General features: G+C 36.2%; 2 protein-coding genes across 5 annotated transcripts in view; one reads left to right on the top strand and one right to left on the bottom strand.

Moving 5' to 3' along the window:
- Positions 1–1,362: 1,362 nt before the first annotated feature.
- rnf146 (ring finger protein 146) lies at positions 1,363–5,233 on the bottom strand. The gene is made up of 2 exons (XM_067447167.1): positions 5,020–5,233; positions 1,363–2,768 (listed from the first exon to the last, which is right to left on the bottom strand). The coding sequence occupies exon 2, from the start codon at positions 2,765–2,767 to the stop codon at positions 1,658–1,660; it is 1,110 nt and encodes a 369-aa protein (XP_067303268.1). The 5' UTR covers position 2,768; positions 5,020–5,233; the 3' UTR covers positions 1,363–1,657.
- Positions 5,234–5,930: 697 nt separating this feature from the next.
- LOC137078360 (cadherin-6) overlaps positions 5,931–15,912 on the top strand; it is a 140,431-nt gene continuing 130,449 nt past the window's right edge. The window contains exon 1 of one of the 4 annotated variants that reach the window (XM_067445572.1): positions 5,931–5,961. The gene's annotated coding sequence lies outside the window, so the exon portion shown is untranslated. Of the gene's footprint in view, positions 5,962–15,600; positions 15,816–15,912 lie in introns of those variants that run through there. The other 3 variants (XM_067445569.1, XM_067445573.1, XM_067445571.1) reach the window with 3 other exon arrangements.

The raw sequence follows: 15,912 nt of genomic DNA, 5'->3' as shown, positions 1-15,912 counted from the left end.
TACACCACAGGACATTAATTTATTACCGTATGACTCCATAACCACTGGATAATGGTGTTGATCCATGCTAGATGTAATGAAATCTCAAAACTGGAAACAAAACTTATCAATAACGTTCAGGTTTCTATGGGATCCCGCTTTTAGGCCACTAAATAAAAAAATTAAAAGAGTAATTGTGACTTCTCAGAATTCATATTCTTTTCCCTCACAATTGCGAGTTTTAAAGTCATAATTCTGAGATATAAACTCGAAATTGCGTGATATGAAGTAAGAATTCTGACTGAGAAAAAGTCTGAATTCAGACTTTATATCACGCAATTGTGGATTTATATCTCAGAATTATGACTTTAAAACTCGCAATTGTGAGGAAAAAAAAATCTGAATTCTGAGATAAAAAGTCACAATAACTCTTTTTATTTTTTTTATTTAGTGACGGGAAGGGGCTTCCATGTTTCACCCCAAAATCAAAAGAAAGAAAAAAATACTTTTTTTTAATACAAAAAGATGAAATATATTTGCACTGTAAAATTAAGCACACTTTCTTCCAAAATTCTCATAGCTGTAACGTAAATATACACTTACATAAATACATTTTACATATATATATATATATATATATATATATATATATATATATATATATAAATAAATACTGACTAATGAGAAAATACACTTGTGCAAAATATATTTCCTTACTCTTTCCTTTAAATTACTACAGAAGAGGATTAGGGCCAAGCAAAAAAAAAAAAAAGCATCTCGAGATTAAAGTCATTATAATGCGAGATTAAACTCGTTAAATTTCGAGACAAAAAGGTCGAAATAAAATCTCGAGAATAAACTCATTAAACATCGAGAATAAAGTCGTTCTGTTTCGAGAAAAAAAGTCGAAATAAAATCTTGAGAATAACGCATTCGATCAGTGTTCATTGCATAGCATACTGATAGAGGACATTAATATAATTTTGTCATAATTAGCTAAAGATGATAGTATTTCTTTGTTACTGAAAGAAAGTCTGAAATATAGCTTGACTAAGTGATCCAACTCTGCCATGTCCTCTATCAGTATGCTATGCAATGAACACTTATCGAATGCGTTACTCTCAAGATTTTATTTTGACTATTTTTCTCGAAATATAACGAGATTTTTCTCGAAACAGAACTATTTTATTCTCGATATTTAATGAGTTTATTCTCGAGATTGTATCTCGACTTTTTTTCTCGGAATTTAACGAGTTTAATCTCGCATTATAATGAATTTAATCTCGAGATGCTTTTTTTTTTTTTTTTTTTTTTGCTTGGCCCTAATCCTCTTCCGTAAATTTCAGGGTAAAAAGTGAGAATAATCTTTTTTTTGTTGAAATGGAAAAGAAAAATGTAATGGTTTGACCGTCATGCATGGTAAAAAGCACATTTTATTGTAGTTTTGCCTGTAATTTCCATTAAAGAGTACAGCCCTGGTACAGTCCTCTAAGACTGATAGAGAAAGACAAGCACTACTCTTACACCAAAGCCACCCGCCTCCAGCCTCCACCCTTATCCAAGAAGCGCGTGCGTCTCCGTGATTTGAACGGTTCGTTCGTTTTTTTGCATTTCAAAGATTGGTTAGAAACACCCAGCGGTTAGGTAGTTGGGTAGGAGTTCTGTAGTTGTGCTGAGGTCAGACCTTCGTAACGGTGCACTGACCGTCGGGGCACCCAGACCGATCGCCGCTACTCGCCGGCCCGCCACCAGGGGGCGGTCTGTCCAACTGCTGCAGTCTATGCCTAGCCTGGGAGCCTTCTGTGTGCTCATCGTCGCTTTCGTCCCCGACCTGCTCGTCCTCATCCTCGCTTGAGCCAGATTCAGATTCATACGCAGAGGCGTCCGGATCGGCCGAATCGTCCTCGTTGTCGGCGTCTTCCTCTTCCGGCTCGACGGGGTTGAGATCAAGTTGGCCGAGAGCCTGCGCAAGCTGGATGTCGCTGGAGGAAGCGGGGCTGGTCAGGTGACCCCCTAGGACAGTCGGTGGCCTAACTGGAGCAGGAGCAAAGACGCCCTGAGGACGCCCTCCGCTGACCCCGGTGTCCGCTCCATCCGCCGAACTCTCTCGCTCGGCGCCGGCTCCGTCCACGCTTCCGCTTAAATCCACGAGCGCGGGCGCCGCGATGGGAACCGTTCCCGACCCCGCGGTTTGATTGGGATCTGGATCGAGTCTTAGTCCGGCCACACCTTTTTTAGGGATGTCCATCACATCCCTTTTCATCCTGCGCCTACGGCCGTGTTCGTTCCTCCTGTACTGCACCATGTTCTCCAGGTCGGCCACGTAAAGGAAGCCGGCGATCAGCATCTCGGCGCTCTTTTTTCCCTTGTTGAAAGCATCCTCTAGCTCTCGGCTAGTCCTCTCATCATACTGCCACCATCCGTTGCGGCCTTCGTAATACCATGCGTGACCGCCGGTCCCCGCGCCGCGTCCGCCCGTCGCCGAAGCCTTCAGCTCTTCTGGGGAGAGCAAAGTGGGACGCTCCAGGAAGTCCTCCGGCACTTCCTGTCTACAAAGGGCGCAGCGTTTGCTGTGCCAGGAAGCTCCTTTCACGCAGAGGAAGCAGAAGATGTGGCGGCACGGCAGACGTACGGGGTGGACGCAGCTCTGCAGGCAGATAGCACACTCTGGGACGGGCAGGGAAGGAGATGAAGGTGACGGACTCCCCTCCATCACAGACTCCCCACTCACCTTCTTGCCTGAAGTCAAGGCGTCCACGGAAAGATTAACCTCACCGCAACTAGCCATACTGTGAAGAAGACAAAAACACAATGAATTCACATGTGCTGCCGACACAAGCTAGTGTCAGTAACAAACAGGGCACTGTTTACCCAACCATGTTGCCCAAGTCTACAAAAGTCACGAGTAAACGGCGGCTGCTTGAGTTCTTTGTTCATTGTGGCTCTGTATGATTAAAGCTTTTGCAATTCTACTCTCTCATAAGATAAGCATTACTCCACTTACACAAGAAAGCTCCTTTTCATGTAATGTCTGTGAATATACAAATAAATCCTTGTGCAACACATCAAATGAAAAGAACTGATAACATCTGAAAGCACTTGGAATGAGGGGAACAAAGACACTATAATGCCATCTTGACAAAAAGTCTTCGTCTACGCTCAAAAGTCTTTGCTTACTAACACTGATCTATAAAACTGACTAACATAACCGTCGATAAGACTTATATGCGTGTAACATGCTCATAATAGCAACCGGCCCAAATCTGATGCAGAAAGAAACTAAATATATCATGACCCAAATCCTTCACAGGCAAACCATTTACGGGACATTTTATGATGCTAGAACAGAATATACTCGAATATCTGACATTCGTTTTAGGTTAGGTTTATAACCAGGAAACGGGTAGGCCTAACTAGAACACCAAAGGAACTGATAATGATAAAAACTACATTTCTATGCAAACATTTGCAATAAATGTAAATCACCCATAAATAATCAGTTGGATGTATAGTTTTGTTAACATAAGTTACAATAAAATGTTAACTAGGCTGACTAGATATTATTATCATCATTAGTATTAATAATAGTTTTAAATAACAACATTGTATAGTTTTTTAAAAGTATTTAACAATGCATACTTTTTTAATGTATAACAGATCAATTATAAAGCAGTGAAATGTTACATTTTATTAACAAAAGATAAAAATAATTGAAAAAAAATAGGAATGCTGTTTGAGAAACAATTTGTAAATTATTTATAAGCAATTATTTAAATAAATATCAGCCATAAATAATTAGTTGAAAAAAAATATATATACAATTTATATTGTCAAATATAATGAATAGATATTATTATATTATTATTATTAATAATGGTTTTATATAACATTTTATATAAATATTTCACAATGTATATTTAATATAGAAATTATAAATGAGTTAAATGTTACATTTATTAACAAAAGCTAAAAACTATTGGAAATAAATAGGAATAATTTTAGTAAAATAATTAGTACATTATCAAGCAAGAATTTATATAAATAGCAGCAATAAATATTCAGTTACATGCATATTTTTTTTAACAAAAGTTTAAATAAAATTAACCAGGTTGACTAGATATTATTATTATTATTAATAATAGTTTGTATTACTTGTACTATTTGTGAAATAAAATTGGCTGACTAGAATATTTTTTAACAATTTAATATTAATATTTAACAATGTATATATTTAAATAACCAAGTTCTAACATAAATTATTGCAATTTTACATTTATTAACAAAAGCTACACGTTTAAGAAGAAAAAAAGAATATTATTTAAAAAAATTGTATTACTAAGCAAATGTTTAAATAAATATCCGTCCTAAATAATTAGTTACATATATATGCTTATTAACAAAAGTTAATGTCAACAATGTTGACGGGTTTAAAAGGGAAAAAAAATAACAAACATAACTAACATAACATAAAAAAATTACATTCAATCAGTAAAAATGTTACCTACAGGATATTAAAAGAAGGTAAAAAAAAGGATGGTGGGTTGAAAAAAATCATAGACATATAATTATTATATAACGTTAAATATATTGTAACACAAATCGACTGGGTTAAATAACGTTTGACTGGGATAATTGTGTTTTTAGATTGCATCACAGGCCCAAATCCCTCCACAACTCAAACAATAAAAACGGAAATATATCTCTCTATACATTTAACTACTATATTAACAAATGATCTCACTCCACACACTTAATGAATGGGATTTCTGAGGCTTTATATGCGCTGATATTGAGATCAGATCACTGATGGATCAGACTGAGGCCTGTACACAGGACAACACCCTGACCAAAACACAGCAAAAACAGCCTTATTTTACACTAAACCACAATACCTAAACCCTTCGGAATGATCCTATTATAAGCTACAAACATGTAAAATGGCACATCTTCAACATCGGTTGGGTTACTTGAATATATGTTGATATATTTGGTGATTTTGCTGCGTGTTGTCTGAATGCCTTTCAGTTTAACGTTACTCACCTGACAAAATATCCGAGATTGCGCCTCTTTCTTTCAGCGACGATCAGATTTGGCTCATCTGCTAGTCACCGGATGCTCGATCATTGTTCGTTTATTGACGTAAATCGGTCGGTAACGTTAGAATTCGCTCGACGCAGATGAACACAATAATGTTTTCACGGCTCCTCAGTGATAATAAAACCGCTGATGTGTGTTCGTGCGCATCCGCTCTGCGCATAACTTACGCAGAACCTCAACAAATACGTCTCTCATAACATCAAACGTGCTCGCTCGTGCTTTAATAGTGTTTCAATGGCTGAGAAACATTACATTCACGTGTACGGATTCGCATCTTTCTGAATCCCTTTGCCATTTAGACATTTTACATCATTATAGTATTTGCTGCATAACTATAACACAATTTTAAAAAGCATTCTTAAAACAAAAAGCAGAAAGCAGTACTTTTATAATTCATCAACTCAAGCAGAGTTACAAATCGACCTATTTAGGGGTTGCTGACGTGACATGGTATTTTCTCTGTCACACAAGATAAAAAATAAATATATTAGTATTATTGTAATAATTTAAAATGCATTAAATTGTTAAATTTGTCTTTTGTGGACCTGGTTTCATAAAAGCAGTTTTGTCTTTAGATTGTTTTACATTTTTGGGCCAAATCTCAAAAGTGTCCTTTTGTGTGACTGTCTCAAGCATGGTTATATAAATCACAAATCTTATACATGAAAAAGAAAAGCAAATGTTAAATACCTCAGGCATAATTTTACACGCAAGTGTCTTATTTTAGAAAATGACAATAATTAGTTTTCATCCAAAAGAGGAAAATTTTGTCACTGCATGTCCTCCGGTGTCCTCCTGATTTTAAATCGGGCAATTCCACTGACAAGTTTAATTACTTGACCTTGAAGGACCCCATTCAACTGTGAAGCCCATGACGAGCACATGGTGAGTGTATGTCTCAGAACTGTTCAAATATTAACTTTTTTGGAACATCTAAAAAAAGTGTTACGTTTTGTTGTCCTTTGGTTGACACCTCTATATTCTTAATGCTTTCTATGTCAAACCAGGACAAATTTCAGAATACAAAAATAAAACACAAAATTAAAAACAGTGAAAGATTTTACAAAGTTAGTGACCCCTTATATTTAGACATCAGACTTCACGCAACATAACAAAATGCATTTTTAAAAGTGGTGATTTACCAAAAAATAAATAAATAAATTGTCAACTACCCTTATGCATTTAGCTTTGTACTAATGTATCTATAATCTAACAATACAGATTTATTAGTTTTGTAGATGTTGACAGACCTTTTTGGTACAGCATATACCATGGTGTTCTTTGGAGTAACATGTCAATAGCTACATTAACCCTAAATGGGGCATGACCTTAAAGATTCATCAGAAAATTATTGCCATTTCCATCTTATTAGGACACAAATAACACCATTTCATGATTTAGTTTAGCTTAGTTTAGAGCTTTATTTATCCCCTTGGGGCAATTAGTTTAGGCTCTCATGGTGCTTCACATTTAACACTTAATACATATACATTCAAACATTCAAAATACAATTAACAGAAAATAATTTTTGTTTTGAATATTTGAATTTTAATCTTTGTATCTCCCATGATTTTTATAAAGTAAATGTAAGATCAACATTTGACTGAAACAACTGAATTATACATTTTTCAAAATCTTTTTGAATTTATTTTTTAATGTTGATGTCAAATATGACTCAAAAAGCTATTGGTGAACATCTCCATGAGATACAAACATTTACAGACAGATTATGAAACATACTAATTAAATTCAGAACATTTTAACAAACATAATACGATAAGGCTCAATATGTCGTTTTTCACCGCTAGACATTGCTATTAAAAAAAAAGGTGTAGCTTGATGATGCCGAGAGTTTTGTTCACAGTCGGTGGAAAAGAATCTGGACGGGACTCGGGCAGAAATCATGTTCATGGATGAGATTATTAGCATTACTGTAGTATGAAGCAGAGCAGGACCGAGTGTTGAGGAGCTGAATGAGGCTGCTGAAGAGATTTCTAATGAGAGACGAGCATGACAAAGCGTATGTGGGGTAACACAGTGTTGTTTTATCATAGGCCTATTAGAGACATTTGAGCACTGGAGTGAACTAGATCAATATTAGAATATTATATTAATAAATGCTGGATGGCTTGTGTTGCTAAATGGCTTGCAATTAATTTTAAAACATTTTGTATGATGGAGAAAATGGCTTGTTGGATGGCTTGTGTTGCTAAATGGCATGCAATTAATTTTAAAACCTATTGTATGATGGAGAAATTGCTGTATTACTGTACAATAATTAGTTTTCTGTCTATAAATGTCTCCAAACAGTTGTTCCCTTGTCTAATAAAACATGTATTAAATTGTCTTCGGAAATCAAGGGTAATGCGGGTATGATATTATTGATAGGCGACGCACGGACACAGTGTGTGTCCTGGTTAAAATTGCTTATTTCTCCAGATTTAAACATTCTTGGAAACATTTGGGATAGTGTAAGTACACAAGTCAACAAAATTGACTTATTGTGCCTTTAACAAAAACTTTTTAAACATGCAAGTTCCCTCCAAATATTGTAAATATGTGAAATATATTAACTTTTATCTGAAGTTGAGTAGATTTCCCACTGCAGATGCACTATTTTAAAAGTCTGTAAAATAGGGCAGAATGTACTGTATAAATATGATTTTTCTGTATTGATTTTACAGGTGGTTTACCTGTAGGTTGAATTACGCATTGCAATGGGCTGTTTTAAAGGTTAACATAAAATGACTGGGTAATTTCCTTACCAGTACATAACATCCTCTGTTTTTGTTCTTTTTACAGTGCAGAATACCATACCAGCATCACCATCTGATTCCACCACTGTATCATGGTGGTATCACAGTCATTTTAAACATTTAGTTGTGAAAGGATGATTTGTACAGACTTTCACGTCTGTAAAATGCTTTTTATACTGCTGCTGAGACTTCTGCTGTCCATTTTGTGTTATGTGGCTTTTCTAGATATTGTCACTAGATGGCACAATTGTGTTTAAAAAAAAGAGAGAGAGGAACAGAAGCTTGTCCCTTGGGGATTAGCAGTAAATCTGCCTACATAACCAACTAATTCAACTAGAAAAGGAATCTATTTTTATTTGCTGCAAGTAGGTTAAGACCACTTCTGATTGTAGTCATACTTAGAATCAAGCATTTTTCTATTGAAACTGTGATTGGATACTCAGCACCTGGCACTATAAAGTTGGCATCGTTCCCGTTATGCTCACCGAACTCCATTAATCTCAATTATAGCAGGCAGTACAGTAATAAACAGATCCGTGCCTATCCTAAAATATGATATTCACACTGCACGTCTGCAGGATTTGCTTAAGTAGCCTATAGCCTAACACTGCAGTCCATCTGTAGCCTTGTATCACACTGTAAAATCTCCAGTTGTTGGATGTTCTTTGTCACATTTGTGCTCAAGGGAATGCTGTTTCATAGAGGATCAAATAACTCAGTTCTCAGTGTCTTGGTGTTGTGATGCAAAGATAATCAGCCGAAGCTTGCAATCGCGTGTAATACACGGCGTTAAATGAAAGGAATTCTTAAATTAGAACGGAATAGAATGTTTTATTCCCTGTGGCTTTGTTACGCTGGGATGGCTGTGTTTACATGTGTGGGTGCCATATGCATGAAATCAATGAGTGCTCATTTTCCACAGCTGTTAGCAGCTATGACGGCACACACGAACCCTCTCAGTGTGAACGAGAGATCTTTCACACGAGACTTCCTCAGGAGGGTTTCTTTCCCATGCGCCATCGGTCTCCATTTCACCCTTCTGCTCAGCAAACTTCCCACTAATTCCCACTTTTTCATTCATTGGCACTTCTGAACTATTTCAGCTTCGCCTCCCCGGGCCCTCGAGGATGATGGTAGTTTATGAACCATCATCTAAAGCACAGGAAGTTTCCCCAGGGATCTCGTTCCTTTCCTTTTCTAACATGGTTTCCTCACCCCCTACGCCTCCATGAGGGAGAACCTTGCTGCTCGCGTGTCCTCCTTTCTCGCGTTTTCCTTTGAGCCGTGGCTTATTGTCAGCAGTTTTTCAAGGCTCCTGTCACTGGCAGCCACCTGGTAACAATAAGATACCATCAACGGCGGAGGAGAGGAGGCAGCTAAACTGGGGCGTTGTAATGAAGTTCCCGCACACACACTCGCAGGTATGAAAGTACCATGCCGCACATTCATCTTCTCCGGTTACTGGGGCTGCGTGCGAGGCGAATATTCTCCCAGTCATTGTTTTGTATATGGTAAAATTAGAAATAAATATTGGAGCTGGATTTCAGTGTGCTGAAATTACACTTAGCGGGGTAATGAGCTGGCGGCAATGTCGCGTGAAACCCCGTTTACAAACCCGGGTCACAGTGTGCTTTGCATTCAATCATCATTTCATTCTATGTAGGGGATCACAGATAGATTATTAGGCGATAGATAGACTTATTCTAGATATAACGCACAAGTTAAAACAGAATAATTTAGCAAAACAATAAATTTAAAGTTTAAGTAGGCAGAACTTGCAGATTTAATTCGAATGTCTGAACTTGAAATATTTGAGTAAGCTAATTCATACGTTGAACTTAAAGGGTACATAACACACACAATTTCTGCCAATGACTCACGATACATCATGGCATTATCCCTGGATAACTTTCAGTTCACTACACGTTTGTATAGTTTAAATTATATGCATTTATTGCCAACGAAACATGAACATTTGATGCAGTTTAACTTTTCAACTCATGGAACAAACAAACACACTTGCAGAACTCCATTGCTGCTCTGCAAAAACAAGCTGCATCCACGGTTTCCTTAAAGGGTTAGTTCACCCAAAAACTTTTTGTCATTAATGACAAAAATTTTTTATGTCATTAATGACTCACCCTAATGTCGTTCCTCACCCGTAAGACCTTTCATAATCGGAACACAGTTTAAGATATTTTACATTTTAATCCCAGAGCATATGCAGTCAATGCCCACTTTACTGTCCATGTCCAGAAAGGGAATAAAAACATCATCAAAGTAGTCCATATGTGACATCAGTTGGTTAACTAGAATCTCTTGAAGCATCCAAAATACATTTTGGTCCAAAAAATATCAAAAACTATGACTTTATTCAGCATTGTCTTCTCTTCCGTGTTTCTCCAAAAAGATTCAAAAGTTTCGTGAATCAGTGAATTGATCAATGATTCGGGTCGCCAATGCATCGAAAATATAGCGTGACAAGCCAGACCCACGTCAAGATGTTTGGTCTGGAAACTCACCATAGACAGCTCAATCTGAGGGGCGGGATAAACGGTTGTCTTTCAAACTCCCTCTGCACGCGATAGGATAGCGCTACACCAACCAGAGCAACGAAGGTGAAGCGGAGCTCGTTGACAGATTAAACATTCGCCGTATCTGGTCGGCTAAACTCCGAACACATCTTCCCTTCTTAAGAATGACTTCAGTGCCGTTATTTTCTCAGAGAAAAGCTTAACTCCAAGTCTTCCAGAGTCGCGGTCAAAGCTGATTCGAAAGACCGCCGTTCGCCAGTTTCTGTGTTCCAAGCACAACTCTGGCGTCATTATGTTAAGCCCCGCCCACCGACTCTATACACGATGTGATTGGCCCGTCAAGAGCTTGGCGTTTACAGCTCAGAAGGGTATTGAAAGTTGCTAGACGACACTCGCAGGCAGATTAGATTTGCTGCCGCTAGGGTACGTCTAGATTTCTAGGCTATCGAAAATACATTTTATTCCAAAAACATCAAAAACTATGACTTTGGTCGCCAATGTCACGTGATTTCAGCAGTTCGTATCGCATCAAACTGCTAAAATCATGTGACATTGGCGACCAAAGTCTTAGTTTTTGATATTTTTGGACCAAAATGTATTTTTGATGCTTCAAGAGATTCTAATTAACCCACTGAAGTCACATATGGACTACTTTGATGATGTTTTTATTAGCTTTCTGGACATAAAGTGGGCATTGACTGCATATGCTCTGGGACTAAAATCTAAAATATCTTAACCTGTGTTCTGAAGATGAACGGAGGTCTTACGGGTGAGGAACGACATTAGGGTGAGTCATTAATGATATAAATTTCATTTTTGGGTGAACTAACCATTTAACGCTTACCCTCGCAACCAAAAACACACTTCTTTAGTAACTTGAACGAAGCTCGTTGATAGACGTGATCTTGCTCTCGCTCTGGTTGATGTGTGCACACGCTTATCCGGGAATGCCCTTACAAATAATTTGCACCCTTTATGAAGTCATACAGGGCTATACTCCAAAAAAAAAAAAACTTTCAGAGACTGATTTAAATGCCACAGAAAAATACTCTGTCATGTGTCCAACTAAAAGTCTCATGTTTAGCATGAGAATCCATCTCCTTTACAGTGTAAATAGGTCAGAATGCATGAAATAGCATTAGAACCCCCCCCCATTACTTAAAATTTGTCAGTTTTGAGATCTCAAAAGAAAAATTAAGTACTTAGTACTCATAAAAGTTAATTTGTTTGAATTAATTTGAGATGGCTCTACTAAAAACAATTAATTATTATGAGCGTGAAGGTTTACAATGCAGCAAAACTCCCAAACAATGTCCTCTGTGACAGACAATTAAATGGCACTTATGCTTCAATTTCGGATTTTAAAAGAAAAAAGAGTCACTTTAAGAATATGTAAGCAAAATATTAAACATTTATGACCCTATAAAATCTCTAAATAGAACAGACTTTCTTGTTTAAATTACTGCTGAGAATCATTTTCAATGAGCATTATTTTCCAGGTAATTTGTGGAGCAATAATAATAATTAGGATTTGGTAAATAAAACAACCCGAGCTGTTTGTGTATACATCTGAGCATTTAATAACAGAATGTAAACTTCAATGCAATGAAACTTTCAAATAAATACATGAATAAAAATAGCAGCATTAAGCTGAAGATTATGCATGTGAAATATTAAACATTTATGGTTGCTTTATATCTCCAAATAGTTTTTGAGTTAGTAGAATGATTTCTTGCTTGTGTTTAAGTTACTGTTGAAAATTATTCAGGGAGCATTACAGGCAGGTAATTCATGGAACAATTATGGTATTTTATGATGCTGCGGTATATAAAAACATATGTATATGTATGTATGTGTGTATATATATATATATATATATATATATATATATATATATATATATATATATATATATATATATATATATATATAAATTGTTATACCCTCAATTTCTGTTTTTATAGAAACCATGGAAATACCAAAGATGCTTTAATATATTATGTTTTACAAGACAAGAGAACAACTGTTTGGTGACATTTATAGACAGAAAACTAATTATTGTACAGTAATACAGCATTTTTTCTATCATACAATATGTTTTAAAATTAATTGCATGCCCTTTAGCAACACAAGCCATTCAGCATTTATTAATTTAATATAATCTAATATTGATTTGGCTCACTGTAGAGTGCAACAAGTGTCTCATAGCAGCCGCAGAGCAAAGAGCATTACAACATAACTTTCAACACATGCAAATGTATCTAATATGATAAAACAGGGCTGCGTTACTCCATGCTTGACCAGAAGAAGCGGAAGTGGTTACTGTGGCATAATAAAAGTTTAGCTGTGTTGCGCTCGTCTCTTGTTAGCAATCGTTTCAGCGGCCTCGTTCAGCTCCACAGCACTCGGTCCTGCTCTGCTGCATACAGTAATGCTAATAATCTCATCCATGAACATGATTTCTGCCCGAGCCCCGTCCAGATTCTTTTCCACCGGCTGTGAGGTGAAGACAACAAAACTACCAACTATACATAGCCATGCTCAATCGCGGCGTCATCAGATACGCCTTTGTTTTGAATAGCGAGCTCTAGTTGTGAAAAACTACATATTGTGCCTTTAATTTGGGTGCTGTGTGGCCAGAAAATATTGTCTAAATGATCGTAAAAAAAATGTCTATATTAAGTGTGATATATATGGGTCATTATACGAAAACGTGCCATTTCCCACTTTTAATGTTTGATTTTCAAAGTACTGTTTTAAAAATGTTTAAGCGCCTTTTTGGATGAAGTAGATCCTTACCTCTCAGGAAAATCTTATTTATTATTATTTTTTTTTTTATAAATGTTTGTGTTTGGTCAACCCTGTTACCGAAAATGAAAAGGTTTTGAATACATATATAGAACAAATCTGATATAACGTGAAAGATAAACCACCCCTTGTTACATTAAGAGTGTTTGTGATTTGAAAATATTGAAAGCTTTTTTTTTTCTTTTTTTTTTGTGGATGAATACATTCATTTCCAAATGACACTCTCCCGGCATCATCTGTTTTAAGAAAAATGTATGGAAACAAAAATAAAACACCTTAATTCAACTTTGAGTGGATCATTAGCCTCTCTTATTAAGCCTTTACAATTAGTTGATTACATTAATCTATAAAAAATGCAACATAAATCACCAAGTGTAAAAATCTGAAGAACCACCATCACGATACACTGTGCTGAATATTAACTAAATAATAAAAAAATGCAACATAAATCAAGTGTAAAAATCTAAAATCTTATATATCAGATTTTTACACTTGATTAATAATAAAAAAATGCAACATAAATCAAGTGTAAAAATCTAAAATCTTATATATATATATATAAGATTTTAGATTTTTACACTTGATTTATGTTGCATTTTTTGTATTATTTAGTTAATATTCAGCACAGTGTATCGTGATGGTGGCTCTTCGGATGCTGGAGGCAAGGATGTATTTGTTGTTTTCAGGGCATTTTTACGGTAATTAGCCTTATAATCAAATGTGTAATCTAATAGTTCAAATATTTTGGCACATTAGTATTGTAGAATATAATTGTATTAAAAGATTCCCTGGCTTCTTTTAATTTAGTTTTTTGTCAAACATTTCTGAACAATCGGCACTCTTCCATCATCGAACGTGGAATACGTCAGAAGTTTGAATTTCTATAATTGGCGCCATCTAACGGTTGACTGTTGTAAAGCAGAGTTTTGTGTAAAAAGTGAAACACCGCTTGAGAAAATAAAAACAACGAACCGGGGGCCTGTACCATGATGGTAGTTTAACAAACTCAGGGTTAAAGGATTAGTTTCGAGTTGACAAAACCAAACCATTGTATTAAGGCTTTGTTGGTCCCATGATGCTGATCATCAGCTTTCTTTGTCAACTCAGGCTTTGATCCTGACTTCAGGAGTTTAGCTGTGACATCAGCAGTGAACAGCCAATCACACGCTGTGGAACTGAGATTCACTTCTCGCGAGACAATCAGTGAGATTAATTTCTCTCTTCTGCAGAATATTGCATGATTGAAAAATATTAAGAATAAAAAATAAAAAAAATACACAGCAAGAAGAAAAGCTGTTTATGAAAGAGGACAACTTTAAGAAAAAATTGTATACGTCAATGCAAGTAAAAGTTATGAAGTTAGTTTAGTTGATATAGAGAAAATAAAACATTTAAGCTCAGTGAGCATCTTTTTTTTATAGGCTATTTTTATTTATTGATTTTAAAACTTTGTCCATATGACTTTATGCAGGTGATGTTATTTATATGACTTATGTATTAATTTTAACAAAGTGCCTATTAATGATTGATTAACTAAAATGATAAATGTGTAATTGATTTAAGGTATAATAATTACATAAATTATAAGTAAATCATTCAAAATTAATATTATTATAAATAAGCATTGTTAAAAGCAAGACGCTTTAGTCTTTAAAACCATTTGCTATGTAATGACCTTTAATTTGGAGCAGAAACAGGGGGAGTGGCTTTACTGCATCAGAGGTGTGTCACTTTTCTCACAGCTGATTGGCCCAATTTCAGTTTGAGATCTCTAATCCAGAACATAACCTGCCCTGGAGCAGGTTAGCCGTGGAGCATAAGTTACTATGGCGATGAACACAGCTAAAAGCCAAACCACTTTAATGGTACCTAAAACCCAGGATTGGCACAAACTAAGCTTAAACAAATCAGGCTAGCCAGCTAAACCAGCTTCATGGTACAGGCCCCGGTAAGAAGCACAAGAGCGGTATCAAAATAACTAGATTGTATGCTATTAAAAATCTCATATTTAGGCCTACTTTAGTTTCAGCGAATCAATGTTCATACACGGATGTATTTATTTGGCAAGTAGCCTAGCCATGTAATAAGCAGAATAATGTAGCCTACTATAGAAAACTTATTTATTATTTTGGATTTTTTTATGACCGACGGACATTAGGCTATATGCGGCTAACGTTACACGAATGGTTAATTTTATACAATCAACATGAATCGCGTAACGTTAATGCTTGTAACATCCCCAGGTTACGTTCTGGGTTGCAGAGCTGCTTTTTCGCAGTTTAGCACCATAAATTTAGGGGGAAACAGCCTATTTTTATTTTGAGTGTGCGCGCGCAGATTTGAGCGCTGTATAACGATGATGCTTGCTGAGAGAGAGAGAGAGAGAGAGAGAGAGAGAGAGAGAGAGAGAGAGAGAGAGAGAGAGAGAACGCGCTCCTCTATGCGCGCGTCTGTCTGTCAGACCTTCACCAACGCAAGACTCAAGACTCCCCAGCTGTCACTTAAAATCAGCCTCCTGTAGGTAAGCCCTGATACCTTTAATAAGCGGCAGGTTTCATGCATTATGATGCATAGCATGATCAGCATATCAAACTTATTTAAGCGGAAACATGCGCTGAATGTCTGGATACAGGCACTTACGGTGAGTCCATAGACATATGCTGTGACTGTGGAAAACAGCAGATGTGTTATGGGTGGATGTGTTTTATGAGGATACAAATGGGAAATAAATCTTTTGC

The sequence above is a fragment of the Pseudorasbora parva genome, chromosome 6, assembly GCF_024679245.1.
Source record: "Pseudorasbora parva isolate DD20220531a chromosome 6, ASM2467924v1, whole genome shotgun sequence".
NCBI lineage: Eukaryota > Metazoa > Chordata > Actinopteri > Cypriniformes > Gobionidae > Pseudorasbora > Pseudorasbora parva.
Note: the sequence above shows the minus strand (reverse complement) of the source record. Positions and strands in the feature narration are given on the sequence as shown.